Here is a 14,619-nt window from a genome sequence, read left to right as displayed (position 1 = left end):
AGTCATTTCTGTCCGGTCAGAGATATTCACAATACTGGCCTGCTGGAGGTGATTTTGTAGGGCGGAGGCAGTCCTCATCTTAGTCCTTGCACAAAGGAGCAGATACCAGTAAGAGATAGTAGTCCTACTAAGGATTAAGGACTTCCTATGGCTCTGTCCAGCTTTTGTAGATTAACTACCTGTTTCTTTAAATCGGCTCCATGGTATTCACCCACAAGACCATGAAAAGTAGCTGTGTATGCAAAGCAGACCCACTTACGTGCGTGATGGCTTCTTTGTGTGCGTGGTTGCTGAGTTCTACATGCCTATCATTCATCTTTTTTTTGTTAGCACATGGGCACCATACAATTTACTCTGTACCATTTTGAGGTGCTTCAGTGAAATTTCAGCAAAATCTCACTGAAGCCCCCCCTCCCCTTGCACTGCATATTATATCTACAGTTTACACCAAAAGCATGAATCTAGTTGTAAACTAGTGTAAACCTGAATCATTCTGAATTTTAATGCCTGTAATTGAGTCAATTCATTTGTAAAAACAAAGTCATGAAAGGGTGACAGATGTAATCTATATATTTTGAGCTTAAGCTCAATTAAACACATGACGAGCTTAAACTATCCATAGAAGTTAAAAGCTTGACCTAACAAGATTTCATAACAGTATTCAAAATCAATAATTAATGAATAAATCAGTCGACTCTGTTCATTCACTGAAGTGTTATGAAAGCTTAGCTAGACTCAGCATGAGTCCTCTGGACCAGTTGACTATACTAGACAAAATATACATGTACATAATGATGTTGTGTTTGTGATGACAGGACGTACTTGCCCAGATGGTTTTGAGAAAGATCAAGTGTCTTGAGCTTAGAGCACTTCCACTTATTGGGGGCTGGGAGTGTTGTAATGTAATTCTCACACAATCTCAAAGAGACCACAGCCTGATAGGACAATGAATGAGAAGACAAATTAGATACTGCAAACCACACATTCGCTTTTTCAATCCAAGGAAAATACAGCTGGCTGTTTATGGCTAAGGTGGTCTCTGGTAAACGGCCTGATTCTTATACAGCACTTTTCTACTCTCAAAACACTTAATACAGCATGCCACATCCACACAAGCACTTTCTTCTATGCTTTAAGTGCTTACTAGCTAACATTCACACACATTCACACTCTGATGGATGCATCCGAGAGCAACTTGGGGTTAGTATCTTGCCCAAGGATAGGGACTCGGGGAGCCAGGGATCAATCCACCAACCTTCTGATCAGTAGTACAGCCACCCACTGGTGATTCAAGTATACTGTATCATTAACAATGCCAATAAGGTCATAAGCAATAGGGAAAGTTTGCTAACTGCAGTGACCAAACAGTCTTCAGACAAATGTATGAAAAATACAATAATATGATTAAGCCACTACTTTGGAATGGACTTATCAGAACATCTAGGATAAAGTGTTTTAAAGACTAATATTGTATTCCCTTTTGCCTCCTTATTTGCTGGTTCTACCTCAGTTTGTCTAACCAACGGTGTCACAACTGTGAGACAAATAACTACAAATAAATAAAATGAAAATGAATAAATCTAAAGAACCTTTAACATTTTTTATCTTACCCATCCTGTAACTCAGTCTACCCACAGTAGTATAATACAGTAATATAACTATGTTATAATGTTTATTAACTGATCGTAGCAGTTTAAAGCTTGGCTGTCTACTGTTATATTAAGAGCACTACAATCCATGCACCAAATATAATCTCCAGGCTGAGCCAGATATTTTTGCATCTAACAGATTTATGCTGTATTTGTTTTAGACTGCAGAACTTAAAAGATTCATGAAGCCAAACACAGAGAAGTAGTGCCATCTGAAGGTTGTTCAGATCACTGCTACTACTTTAAGTAGTCAACCGTTTGTTTGCTTGTTTTTTAATTAAGAGATTTTTCCATCTTGATGAATATTAATATATCTAATAAAAGATCTACATCAGCGCTCCTACCTCCAGTTCAAAGATATATGAAGGAAGTTCCTTCAGACTGTTGTCAGAGAAGTCTACTTCTTCCAGATGATTCCTCCAAAAGATGGAGATGGTGTTTGGAAGATTCTCAATCAAATTGGAAGAAGCTTTGCATTGCTTCTGCACAGGAAAAGACAGAAATATATATATATTAGTGTCACTATGCATAACTTCTAAAAGGCTGATCTCTGTGGGTGAATGTATAGAATCAGCATCAAAATGAAAACGAAAAAACCAAGGCTAACTGCATCTGCAGTATATTAGTGTTGAAAAAACAGAAAGGAATAATTATGGCTTTTTACCAGTGGACAGGCCCAGGGGTCAGGGAAGGTGCTCAGCTTGTTCCTGCTCACATTGAGGAGCCTCAGGGATTTCAAACAGTGCATGACAGCTGTGGACAGACTGGTCAGGCAGTTTTCAGACACATCCAGCTCCTCTAGCTTACGAAGACCGATCCAGTTAGTGGCTGTTAGAATGGAATTAAACAACACATATAAACTAGACATTAAAACTAGTGTGAATTACCACAAATAAAAGTGGGATGCTCAAAAACGTATCTGACACACTACGAGAAAAGTGATCTAAAAATCCATTTTCATTTTTTCCCCACATTCTTTTTGCCCACTTATAAAGAAAGAAATAGTCTCTAATCGTTATGGTTATTTAATTGCAATGGAAATATGATGCATAAAAAAAGACAATAAAATATAAGTTGATTTGCATATCATTTAGAGAAATAATGACTTGTTGTTGTTTGTAAGACAAACATGACATGGCGCTCACAGTCACTTGTATGTTCTCTTAGGAAGCATTTGTTTCAGAGCCAAATTCCTGTTTGTGCCTCGCCCTGAAACACAAGAGTTTTTCACCTCCCTCTCCTGCCAGTGGTGCAACTGATCTTTACTCCTGATGTCAGCCTTTTTCTCACAACATAAAACTCTTCAGTTCTTTGCTTCTGATGACTCTCCCTATTGATTCTATTGTCCTCTTAAAGGAGCTTATGCATGCTCAAAATTTCTTCAGTATCCAATAGCACAATATTTGTCAGATTTAATAAGCGAGCTTATGCAATAGCACACACTACATTTGTAGGATTTATTAGTGCGAATGAGTACCTTCTAGCCAGGGTTGCTGCATTCATTGCTGCATTTGTCTTCAGCAGACAGGTGGTTCAAATCTTTGCATTTGGTGACTGGTGATTAAAACTGAAACCATTGACCCGTGTGTCATGGATTCTCCCATCTTTCAGCAAATCAAACCTATTTTCATCTGTTTTTAGTTTGTATAGGTTTTCTTGGCACTGAAACAGGTTTCTTAAATAAAACTCTTAAACTGGCAGTTCATTATTCATCACACACACACACACACACACACACACACACACACACACACACACACACACAGCAAAGTAGAATGGATGTGCAAATGCTCTGGTTTTACTTGGGATTCGTCAGTTTAAATAATTAAAATATATAATTCCACTCTTCAGGTGATTTAAAGAATATGGGATTTCAACATTCATTCATATCCATGTAGAAAACTATACAAACTGTGTTTGTAATGATCTAACCCCTGTGTACTGTTGATATGTCACTGTGACTTTCTTGAACAAAGAATGAGTGTGAAGATCTAGAAAACAACTGAGTGTAAAACGTGTTCAAGGTCATGACGCACTCTTGGTGTCTTCATTATCAGGCTGGTGCCTACATGACTGTGAGAACTGAGCTCGCTACAGCTGAATAGACAAAGATTGTACCCACACAATCGGTACAGGAGTGGTTATTATCTTGCGATCCGGTTGTTGTGACGTTTGTAGGGTTACTGAAGTTGGGCTAGCTGCTATATAATGATGTGCTACGTGACCGCTAGCGACACAGCTATGTTAGCATAATATAAACAAGCTAACTTTTTTTCCACTCGATAAAAGTTAATGTGAGTGTTCTCGGTGGTCAGGAACAAATGTAATCGCATGGCAGGATGCTGTAAAAGGACCAAACTTCAGCCAGGAGAACAACTGAGATAATCCATCCACAATACGAGGTTAGTCATTCATATACTGCTGCATGGGCTGGGCTGTAGTTACATCCTAAGGTTTTAAAAACTGAGCTTAAATAAATGATTAGTGGTAATAAAAGCCGAGGGAGGTCAACAGTAATCACTGACTGTTTTAGCTTTTTGAGATTAAATAGAAGAAAATGCATAACATTAAACATGTTAACATGCTGTATTGGTCCCTTTGTAAAGATTTTAAAAGAGTCTTTCAACAAATCTTGGAAAATAAGTTCAGTTTCGATGTTCCTTTTTTCCCCTACAACTATAGACAATGCCTTTTGACCTCCAAACATGGTCTTAAGAGTTCATTTTGGTCTCATCTGACCAGACTATATTCTCCAAGTATTTCACAGGCTTGTCTAAATGTAGAGCAAATGGTAAACAGCTTTCTCTTCAGCAATGGAGCCTTGCGTGGTGAGCGTGCATACAGGCCAGTCAGGTGAGCGCATTATTATTTATTTTTTTATTACATTTTATTTAAACAATTGTATGTGCTGATTCTAGGTCTTTCTGTAGTTCTCTGCAAGCAGTCCTTGGCGCTTTAACTCCTCTGTCTGAAGTCTTGCAAGGAGCAGCTCTCTCCACTTCCAGATTATAGCCACAGCAGCGCCGACTGAAAACTCCAGTAGTTTAGAAATTGTCAGAAATGTCATCAGTATGTTTTGCAACAATAAGATTGCAAAGGTGTTTTACCCATCATGACATGTTTCTTGTGTGACACCTTTTCAGAGGCCATCAATTGGGACCAAACCAGCTGATATTAATTTGTTTTGTAATTACTTATAGATTATTTTAGGTAGTGTCACGACTTTCCATGCCTTTTTGCACCTCCCTTTCTTCATGTGTTCAATACTTTTTACCTGTGTCATTTCTCAGTATTACACATAATTTATGGACATGGTTTGATTTCTTTGTTACAAATTACAGCGGTCCCTTGTTTAGGGACCAAGATGGCGCCGCGTATGGATGCCCTGGTGCTTCAGTGCGTTACTTCTGTTTTGTTTTTGTGCATTTCTTCTGTGTCTGGGCACTCCTCTGGATACTCTTACACCAGAGAAGAGCTCCTTAACTACAGGACTACAACACCTGTGGATTTATTTCCAATATTTGTCGCATCTGCGGCAGATTTACTGCAGACTCTGACCAGGAGAGCGAGACGCCGAAAGAGAGGAAAGCGAGCCGGCGCTCTCGTGCGTTTGAGGAGACGCGGACTGCGAACGGCTCTTCCTGGGATCTTCCTTTCTAATGTACGTTCACTCAGGAATACGATCGACGAACTGGCCCTGATGAGAAGCATGAACAGAGACTTTGCCTCCTCCTGTGTCTTATGTTTTACGGAGTCGTGGCTCTGTGAGGACATCCCAGACTGCGCGCTCAAGCTGGAGGACTTTCATCTGCTGCGCACGGACCGGCAGGCCGCTCTCTCTGGTAAGTCCAAAGGTGGAGGTGTCTGCTTCTACATTAATAGTGGCTGGTGCACAGATGTAACAGTGATTGCTCAGCACTGCTCTCCCTCTCTGGAATATCTTTTTATCCACTGCAAACCGTTTTATTCACCGCGGGAGTTTGCTTCATTCATCCTGGCCGCTGTTTACATCCCGCCAGACGCAGATGCGCAGGCAGCTCAGTGCGCACTCGCGGAGCAGATTCTCCACACGGAGCGGACATTCCCGGACTCTCTCATCATTGCTCTTGGGGACTTTAACAAAGCCAATCTGAGCCATGAGCTTCCCAAATACAAGCAGTATATTAAATGCCCGACCAGAGAGGAGAGGACATTGGACCACTGCTACAGCACGATCAGCGGGGCCTATCGCGCGGTGCCGCGCGCTTCACTCGGACTTTCTGACCACGTCATGATCCACCTAATCCCCGCGTACAGACAGAGGCTGAAGCTCTCCAAACCTGTCGTGAGGACCAAAAAACTGTGGAGGAGCTTCGCACATGTTTGGAGTCTACAGACTGGGACACAATGAAGGCTGCTTCTAACAGCTTGGACGAGTTTACGGACACTGTCACCTCCTATATCCACTTCTGTGAGGACAGCATTGTGCCATCACGCACCAGGGTGAGTTATAACAATGACAAACCCTGGTTTACCCCTAAACTCAAAAAGCTGTGGCTGGAAAAGAGAAAGGCGTTCAGAAGCGGAGACAGGGACTGCTACAGAGAGGCCAAGTACAGGTTCACTAAAGAAGTGGACATTGCTAAACATCAGCACTCTGAGAAGATGCAGCAGCAGATCTCAGAGAATGACTCGGCCTCTGTGTGGAAAGGTTTTAGGAATATTACAAACTACAAGCCTAAAACCCCCCACTCCACTGATGACTTGCTCTTAGCCAACACCCTTAACGACTTCTACTGCCGTTTAGACGAGCCATCAGGCAGCCTTCACACCTCCAACGACCCCAACAATAGAGGCACTTTGGACACTAATTCCCCCACCTCTCCCCCCTCCATAGAGCCATCACCACCTTCAAACACTTCACCTACAACACCCCCCTTCTCACCCCACACAAAAGAGGATTTCACACCACCTCCTCCCACCACAACTCTTCATATTCATGAAGCAGATGTGAGGAAGCAGTTTAGGAGTCTGAATGCTCGAAAAGCTCCCGGCCCAGACGGTGTGTCTCCTGCCACCCTCAGACACTGTGCAAACGAGCTGGCCCCAGTGTTTTCTGGCATTTTCAACTCCTCACTGCAGGCATGTCATGTGCCTGCCTGCTTCAAGTCCTCCACCATAATCCCTGTCCCCAAGAAACCTAGGATCACTGGACTAAATGACTACAGACCCGTGGCTCTGACATCTGTGGTCATGAAGTCTTTTGAGCGCCTAGTTCTCTCCCATCTCAGGACCCTCACGGCCCCCCTCCTGGACCCCCTGCAGTTTGCATATAGAGCCAACAGGTCTGTAGATGACGCCATCAACATGGCCCTACACTTCATCCTGCAGCATCTGGACTCCCCAGGAACCTACGCCAGGATCCTGTTTGTGGACTTCAGCTCTGCCTTCAACACCATCCTTCCAGACCATCTCCGAGACAAGCTTTCCCAGATGAATGTGCCTGATCCCATCTGCCGGTGGATCACTGACTTCCTGACGGACAGGAAGCAGCATGTGAGGCTGGGAAAGAATGTCTCGGACTCCCGGACCATCAGCACCGGCTCCCCTCAGGGCTGTGTTCTTTCTCCTCTACTCTTCTCCCTGTACACCAACTGCTGCACCTCCACCCACCAGTCTGTCAAGCTAATCAAGTTTGCAGATGACACCACCGTTATTGGACTCATCTCGGACGGGGACGAGTCTGCCTACAGGAGGGAGGTTGAACGCCTGGTGTCCTGGTGCAGCCACAACAACCTGGTGCTGAATGCCCAGAAGACAGTGGAGATTATTGTGGACTTCAGGAAGCACACAGCCCCACTCCCCCCCATCATCCTGACTGACACCCCCATCACCTCTGTGGACTCATTCCGCTTCCTGGGTACCACCATCACCCAGGACCTGAAGTGGGAGCCCACCATCACCTCCGTCATCAAGAAAGCCCAGCAGAGGATGTACTTCCTGAGGCAGCTGAAGAAATTCAACCTGCCAACACGGACGATGATGCAGTTCTACACTGCAATCATCGAGTCCATCCTCACCTCCTCCATCACCGTGTGGTACGCTGGAGCCACTATCAGGGACAAACAGAGACTGCAGCGTGTTGTGCGCTCTGCTGAGAAGGTGATTGGCTGCAGACTCCCATCTCTGCAGGACCTGTACACCTCCAGGACACTGCGGCGTGCAGCTCGGATCTCAGCTGACCCTTCTCACCCTGGACACAGTCTGTTTGACCTGCTCCCCTCAGGCAGGAGGCTCCGGTCCATTCGCACCAGAACCTCTCGCCATAAGAACAGTTTCTTCCCCTCTGCTGTTGGACACATGAACAATAACCGTATGACTGTTCCCACCACTAACACATGACCCTACGCTGTGTCACTGCATCATTCCATGTTTGGCACTGATCACCACCTGCACTCATGTATATATCATGTATATATCATGTATATATCTTTCTACGGAGCACTTTTAATTCTTATTCTCATGTATATATCTCATGTATATCTCATGCACATATCTTTCTACGTAGCACTTTTAATTCTTATTCCTACTTTTATTTTTTTCATGTCTATTTAATCGCAATTTATGACAGTATGTTTGCACTGAAGCACCGCAGCAATTTCCTAATGTTGTAAACCTGCTCAACATTTGGCAATAAAACCCTTTCTGATTCTGATTCTGATTATCGTGGGAGTTAAGTTCCACAAATAACCCGTGAGAGGTGAAATCCAATAAGTAGCCAGCTTTATTTTTTACAATTACTATAGACGTTTGTAAAACCCCTCACTACACACTTTATACACTTTTCTCAGACAGGCACAAACATTTTCACATTTTTCTCTCTTGTTTAAACTCTCAAAGTGCAAACCTTCGTAGAAAAATAAGTCCAGTATTATAGAATGAAACCAAAGGAACCAACAGGGGCCTTCGACGGTGCAAAACGTTTTGTCGACATTGTTGTTTGTTGGGGAGAAAACTTACAAACACACAGTGCAGCACTTCAGAGTCACACTGCCAGCGATCGAAGATTTACAGTGGGGCAAAAAAGTATTTAGTCAGCCACCGATTGTGCAAGTTCCCCCACCTAAAATGATGACAGAGGTCAGTAATTTGCACCAGAGGTACACTTCAACTGTGAGAGACAGAATGTGAAAAAAAAATCCATGAATCCACATGGTAGGATTTGTAAAGAATTTATCCGTAAATCAGGGTGGAAAATAAGTATTTGGTCAATAACAAAAATACAACTCAATACTTTGTAACATAACCTTTGTTGGCAATAACAGAGGTCAAACGTTTACTATAGGTCTTTACCAGGTTTGCACACACAGTAGCTGGTATTTTGGCCCATTCCTCCATGCAGATCTTCTCGAGAGCAGTGATGTTTTGGGGCTGTCGCCGAGCAACACGGACTTTCAACTCCCGCCACAGATTTTCTATGGGGTTGAGGTCTGGAGACTGGCTAGGCCACTCCAGGACTTTCAAATGCTTCTTACGGAGCCACTCCTTTGTTGCCCGGGCGGTGTGTTTTGGATCATTGTCATGTTGGAAGACCCAGCCTCGTTTCATCTTCAAAGTTCTCACTGATGGAAGGAGGTTTTGGCTCAAAATCTCACGATACATGGCCCCATTCATTCTGTCCTTAACACGGATCAGTCGTCCTGTCCCCTTGGCAGAAAAACAGCCCCATAGCATGATGTTTCCACCCCCATGCTTCACAGTAGGTATGGTGTTCTTGGGATGCAACTCAGTATTCTTCTTCCTCCAAACACGACGAGTTGAGTTTATACCAAAAAGTTCTACTTTGGTTTCATCTGACCACATGACATTCTCCCAATCCTCTGCTGTATCATCCATGTGCTCTCTGGCAAACTTCAGACGGGCCTGGACATGCACTGGCTTCAGCAGCGGAACACGTCTGGCACTGCGGGATTTGATTCCCTGCCGTTGTAGTGTGTTACTGATGGTGACCTTTGTTACTTTGGTCCCAGCTCTCTGCAGGTCATTCACCAGGTCCCCCCGTGTGGTTCTGGGATCTTTGCTCACCGTTCTCATGTTCATTTTGACCCCACGGGATGAGATCTTGCGTGGAGCCCCAGATCGAGGGAGATTATCAGTGGTCTTGTATGTCTTCCATTTTCTGATGATTGCTCCCACAGTTGATTTTTTCACACCAAGCTGCTTGCCTATTGTAGATTCACTCTTCCCAGTCTGGTGCAGGTCTACAATACTTTTCCTGGTGTCCTTCCAAAGCTCTTTGGTCTTGGCCATGGCGGAGTTTGGAGTCTGACTGTTTGAGGCTGTGGACAGGTGTCTTTTATACAGATGATGAGTTCAAACAGGTGCCATTCATACAGGTAACGAGTGGGGGACAGAAAAGCTTCTTACAGAAGACGCTACAGGTCTGTGAGAGCCAGAGATTTTCCTTGTTTGAGGTGACCAAATACTTATTTTCCACCCTGATTTACCAATAAATTCTTTACAAATCCTACCATGTGGATTCATGGATTTTTTTTTCACATTCTGTCTCTCACAGTTGAAGTGTACCTCTGGTGCAAATTACTGACCTCTGTCATCATTTTAGGTGGGGGAACTTGCACAATCGGTGGCTGACTAAATACTTTTTTGCCCCACTGTATGTAAATTTGACAAGCTGAACACATTCTGTACTGTACAGGAGACACGGCACGAGACTGATTGACAATGGTCTACAGCCAATCAGGAGGCAGAACACAATGTGCTGTAAGGAAAAAAAAAGAAGCAAAATTCCACATAAAAAATCTGCAAAACTGCGAGGTGACAGGTGAAGCGCGTTATAGTGAGGGACGACTGTACTGCACACGTTTGTAAATCTTAGTTTACACTTGTGGATCACACTGTGTGCATTTGTAATTAGAGTGGGTTTAAAATATCCATTTTAGTTTGAATAATGCGATACTAACTCAGGTTTTGCCACTCCGACCAAAATTCACCGAACCAGCAGCAAAAGAAAACTACGCTTCACGTTTGAAAAATATCATCATGAAATCCTTTTGCGTTTACTTCCTGCACATCGTGCCTCTCTCTCAGTGTACTCAGAGACCAGTTTACCATCAAAAATCTGTTTTCTGCATTATGCGCTTATTATGCATCAGACTATCGCTGTGTACGGTGCTGACGGCTGCTGTTTTCTTTTCCCAACAAGAAAGGCTCATTTCTGCTGTTCAAAACTGAAGAAATGTAAACTTTTTAAAATGAGGCTAAGTTGCAAAACGCTTAGCCATGTCTCTAATCAAACCTCTGTAACTTTGCTTCACTTCAGCAGCATCAGGTAATATTCATTTGTTGATTCATGGTTTCTTCCATTTTTCTTCTACTGCAGAACATTTTTAAGGTTATCTGCTATAAAAATCTAGGCCAGGAAAATCTCCTTCATGTTTTTCTGTGTTTTATCCTCAGTTACTTTGACACAAAGGCCTCTGCTGCGATGTTTACACCTCTGATGACGTCTCACCAATGATCTGAATTAGAATATTTCTGATTGTCTGAGTAAAAATGGAATCAAATCAGTTGCCCAGCCTTATTTGGACCCCTTTGAGACAAATTTCCTTCCATACATGTTCATCTGTTTATTTGAACATTTTTTCCTTTATCTGTGATGTTCTTTCACCTGCTCATCTCTGCAGGATGTGAGGTGGGAAAGACTGTGTGACACCCATGTGAGAAGGGGAGAGTCAAAATGAAACTACACGGGTGTTTCAGTGCAATAAAATAAGACTTAAAACCAAACATGATGAGCCTGAAAGATGAATTGTGAAATAAATTATGTTTACACAACAAGTGCATCCATGCTACCCTCGCTCCCTGTCAGTGCTGGGAGACATCTGAACTTTCATTGACCCCCCCACCTCAAAGACTCTAGTAACAATACATTTAAGACTTATTCTCATTAAGTTTATTTTGTTTTTCAAATGTTTTATATTTATTATTTAATACATTTATTATTTACTTCTTAATGTTTTCTTTCTTTCTTTCATTTCCGTACCCCTAAATTTATGTGGTTACACACAAGTTTTATTTCAAGTACAAAGAATCTGACTCGCCTCGTCTATACAGTAGCTGACTTATACATTTACTGTTTCAGTCATCTCACCTATATCTGTTGTTCCATTTAAGGCAAAAAAAAATAAAATGGTTAGGGTTAGCATATCTCTGTCCATAAGTGCATACAGCAGTACATACATAGAAGAAAAGTTGGAACATACTTTTAGGGAGGTCAAACAGAACTGTGAGCTGGTTCTTGGCAGCAGAGAGTTTCTGGATGCGAGTGAGATGGAGAAGTCCAGGTGGCAAACTGCTCAGCTGGTTCTCAGAGAGATTCACCTGTTGTAAACTAAAGCAGAGGAAAAATGGAGGTTAGGGTTATCCCTACCCTACAATTACATTTGTCTATAAATCAATTAAGTATAGATTATCAGGATAGCCAATCACATGGCAGCAACTCTGTGCCTTTAGGCTTGTAGACACGGTCAAGAAGAGCTAAGAAAATTCATACCAAGCACTGGGAAGAAAGGTAATTTACCTGATTGTGAACAAGGCAAAGTTCAGTGGCAAGACAAAGACCAAGACAAGAAAAGGGCAACACACACAAAATTATTAGCGTGTGAATGACTTTCCTTTGCTAATTTTTAAAGTAAATCGACAAATTCCCAATGGAGGCGTTCCAGGACTGTGTCCTCATGTACCTGGAGCAGATGACTTCCTGGGAGTTGTTTGCTAAAGGAAGCTCCTGAAGTTCATTGTTAGAAAGATCCAAAGTCCTCAGACTGATGAGACCCCAGGGCACCACGGAGGGCAGAGAAGACAGGCAGTTAGATGACAGGTCCAGCTGGGTGATATGCGCAGAGACATCCATGAACCAATCCAGCTCCAACCAAGGCAGCTGAAGACCACGCCAACACACACTGACAACCTACACACAGACACACACAGGGCAATGTTTTACTAGACTGTGAAGAACACAGATGCATTCAGAGCTACCTCTCACAACTCTTAATGGTCACATATTCTGAAAATAGTTAATAATTTATTAGGGCTTTAATTATGTTAACCCTAAAAAAACAGAACGCTTGGACACTGCCAGCACGGGGCGCCCACAGAAACGCAAAGCAGGAGATGAAGCGTCGCTGAATATGTTTCCAAACCAGCTTCATTCTAAGACAAAGACTAGAAAATCTGCTGAAGCAAATCTGCCCTTTGGCTTCACCTGCACAGGTGCTGAGGTAGGTCTCCCTGCAGGGTTGGTTTTCCCCTGCATCAGGAGCAGCGCTGGGCTGTTTACATCACAGACAAACAGGATCCAACAGCTGTTTATGTTTTTGAACCCATTTTGCACAGAGAGGCATTTTTTGAAATATGTATTGATGCAATGTTGAACATTATTACACAGGAAAAAACAACTACATGTAAAATAATGACACCGTGACGCCTCTGCCTTTGTAAACAGAGGGACAGTAACTGCATGTAAAACCTGCAGACAGTCAGATTAACAGTATTTCGTCTCTATCATTCTGCAGTTCATCTCATGTAAACAATAACGTGGCCACAGCGTGACGTGAATAAAGGCACATACCTCTGACGCTGCGTGACCAACTCTGTATTCCTCGTCCACACGGAAACGCAAAAAAGGAGTTTAAAAAAATCTCAGTTTTGAGTCGAAACATTGTTTACGTGGACGAAACAGCTGCGTGTTCAAAATCACCCGTGTAGGTGCGGACGCAGCGTAAACGAGTTAGTAGTTTATTTTATTACTACCTGTAATTTATTGCTGATTACTTGTATTTGCTTAACTGTTTACTAAATGTTTGAGGTGTGAAATAAACAGCAATGGAGCAAAATATGGGCGCGTGTGATTGGAGGATGTGTGTGTGCACGTGTGCACGCGCGAGAAGGGGGGGCGAACATTTTTCTTGTAAAACAAGGAGGGGCCCAGCAAAGAAAGTTTGGGAACCACTGCATTAAAGTAACTTGTTGTGGTATAGGGCCACTTGTATGTGATTATTTGTGTGGTGCAGTCAACAGATCACTTGGTTGTGATTATTTGTTGCTACGTTTGGTTTTGTGTTGTAGCAGGTCAGGTAATCATTTTGGGTTTGACTGTTGTGCTCCTTTGTGTTGGTCACATGTTACTTTTTGTGTGTTCAGTGTGGCGACTTTAAATCCTCATGCAGGGGCATCCATGCTTAAAGATGTGAACACTGTGCTTCTGTTAGCTTTTACTTTTATTTCAGGTTTGTGGATCAAGGACCTGAAGGCTTCAGAGGGGCTTTTAATAAATGTAGGGGTCCTAGAGTACTTTTGAGGGAGGAGGTGTTACGTCCCTCTGCAGCCCCTAATTTATTAGGGCTTTAATTATGTTTTGACAGTTGTGGTCACCCATATAAGGCTGGCAGTTTTGGTGGAAACAGGTTAATAACATTTACTTTCCCACACAATAAAACAATGAAGTTACCTTCCTAAATAAGTACTGTATAAACTCTCCGTGCTATAAGTAAGTCCTGCAGAGATCCTGAATAGATATCTGACAGGACATGAAGACCAAACATGGAGATAAGAAAAAAGAAATAAAAATGTGATCAACAACAGTAATCTCCTTTAACAGCCATGCATTCACTGGATAAGCAGCACGGACCTTGTCTCCTTCTGCCTCGTATGTTTCCTGCAGTTTCAGTCTGAGAATACGTTTGCTGAAGGCTGGATGGTCCATAAGGGTGTATGAAGAGAACCCTGCTCCGTTTTGCAGCAGGAAGAGAGCGATCTCCTCATTATCTACAAAACAAAACACAGTCTTTACTTCATATGGACATGTTGTCCAAACACATAGTCCTTAGAAAAACTAAGCACACCCAGCTTTCTAAATTGAACCCTCACATCACTGTGGAGGAAGTCTAGCCTGCTCTTCTTTACAGCATTA

At 42.8% G+C, this 14,619-nt stretch overlaps 1 protein-coding gene across 1 annotated transcript in view; it reads right to left on the bottom strand.

The window, feature by feature from the left end:
* Positions 1-14,619, bottom strand: part of lrrk1 (leucine-rich repeat kinase 1) — an 85,885-nt gene that overhangs the window by 53,051 nt on the left and 18,215 nt on the right. The window contains exons 6-11 of the mRNA XM_085278763.1: positions 14,338-14,474; positions 12,392-12,618; positions 11,912-12,039; positions 2,314-2,477; positions 1,994-2,131; positions 823-935 (exon numbers count right to left, since the gene is read on the bottom strand). Of these exons, the coding sequence (XP_085134889.1) occupies positions 823-935; positions 1,994-2,131; positions 2,314-2,477; positions 11,912-12,039; positions 12,392-12,618; positions 14,338-14,474 (907 nt within the window). The remainder of the gene's footprint in view (positions 1-822; positions 936-1,993; positions 2,132-2,313; positions 2,478-11,911; positions 12,040-12,391; positions 12,619-14,337; positions 14,475-14,619) is intronic.

The sequence above is a fragment of the Mchenga conophoros genome, linkage group LG1 (genome assembly GCF_057382185.1).
Source record: "Mchenga conophoros isolate Kocher_MC1m ecotype Shallow Benthic linkage group LG1, M_conophoros_male_GT1.1, whole genome shotgun sequence".
Taxonomy (NCBI): Eukaryota; Metazoa; Chordata; class Actinopteri; order Cichliformes; family Cichlidae; genus Mchenga; species Mchenga conophoros.
This window is presented reverse-complemented; position numbering and strand designations above follow the sequence as displayed.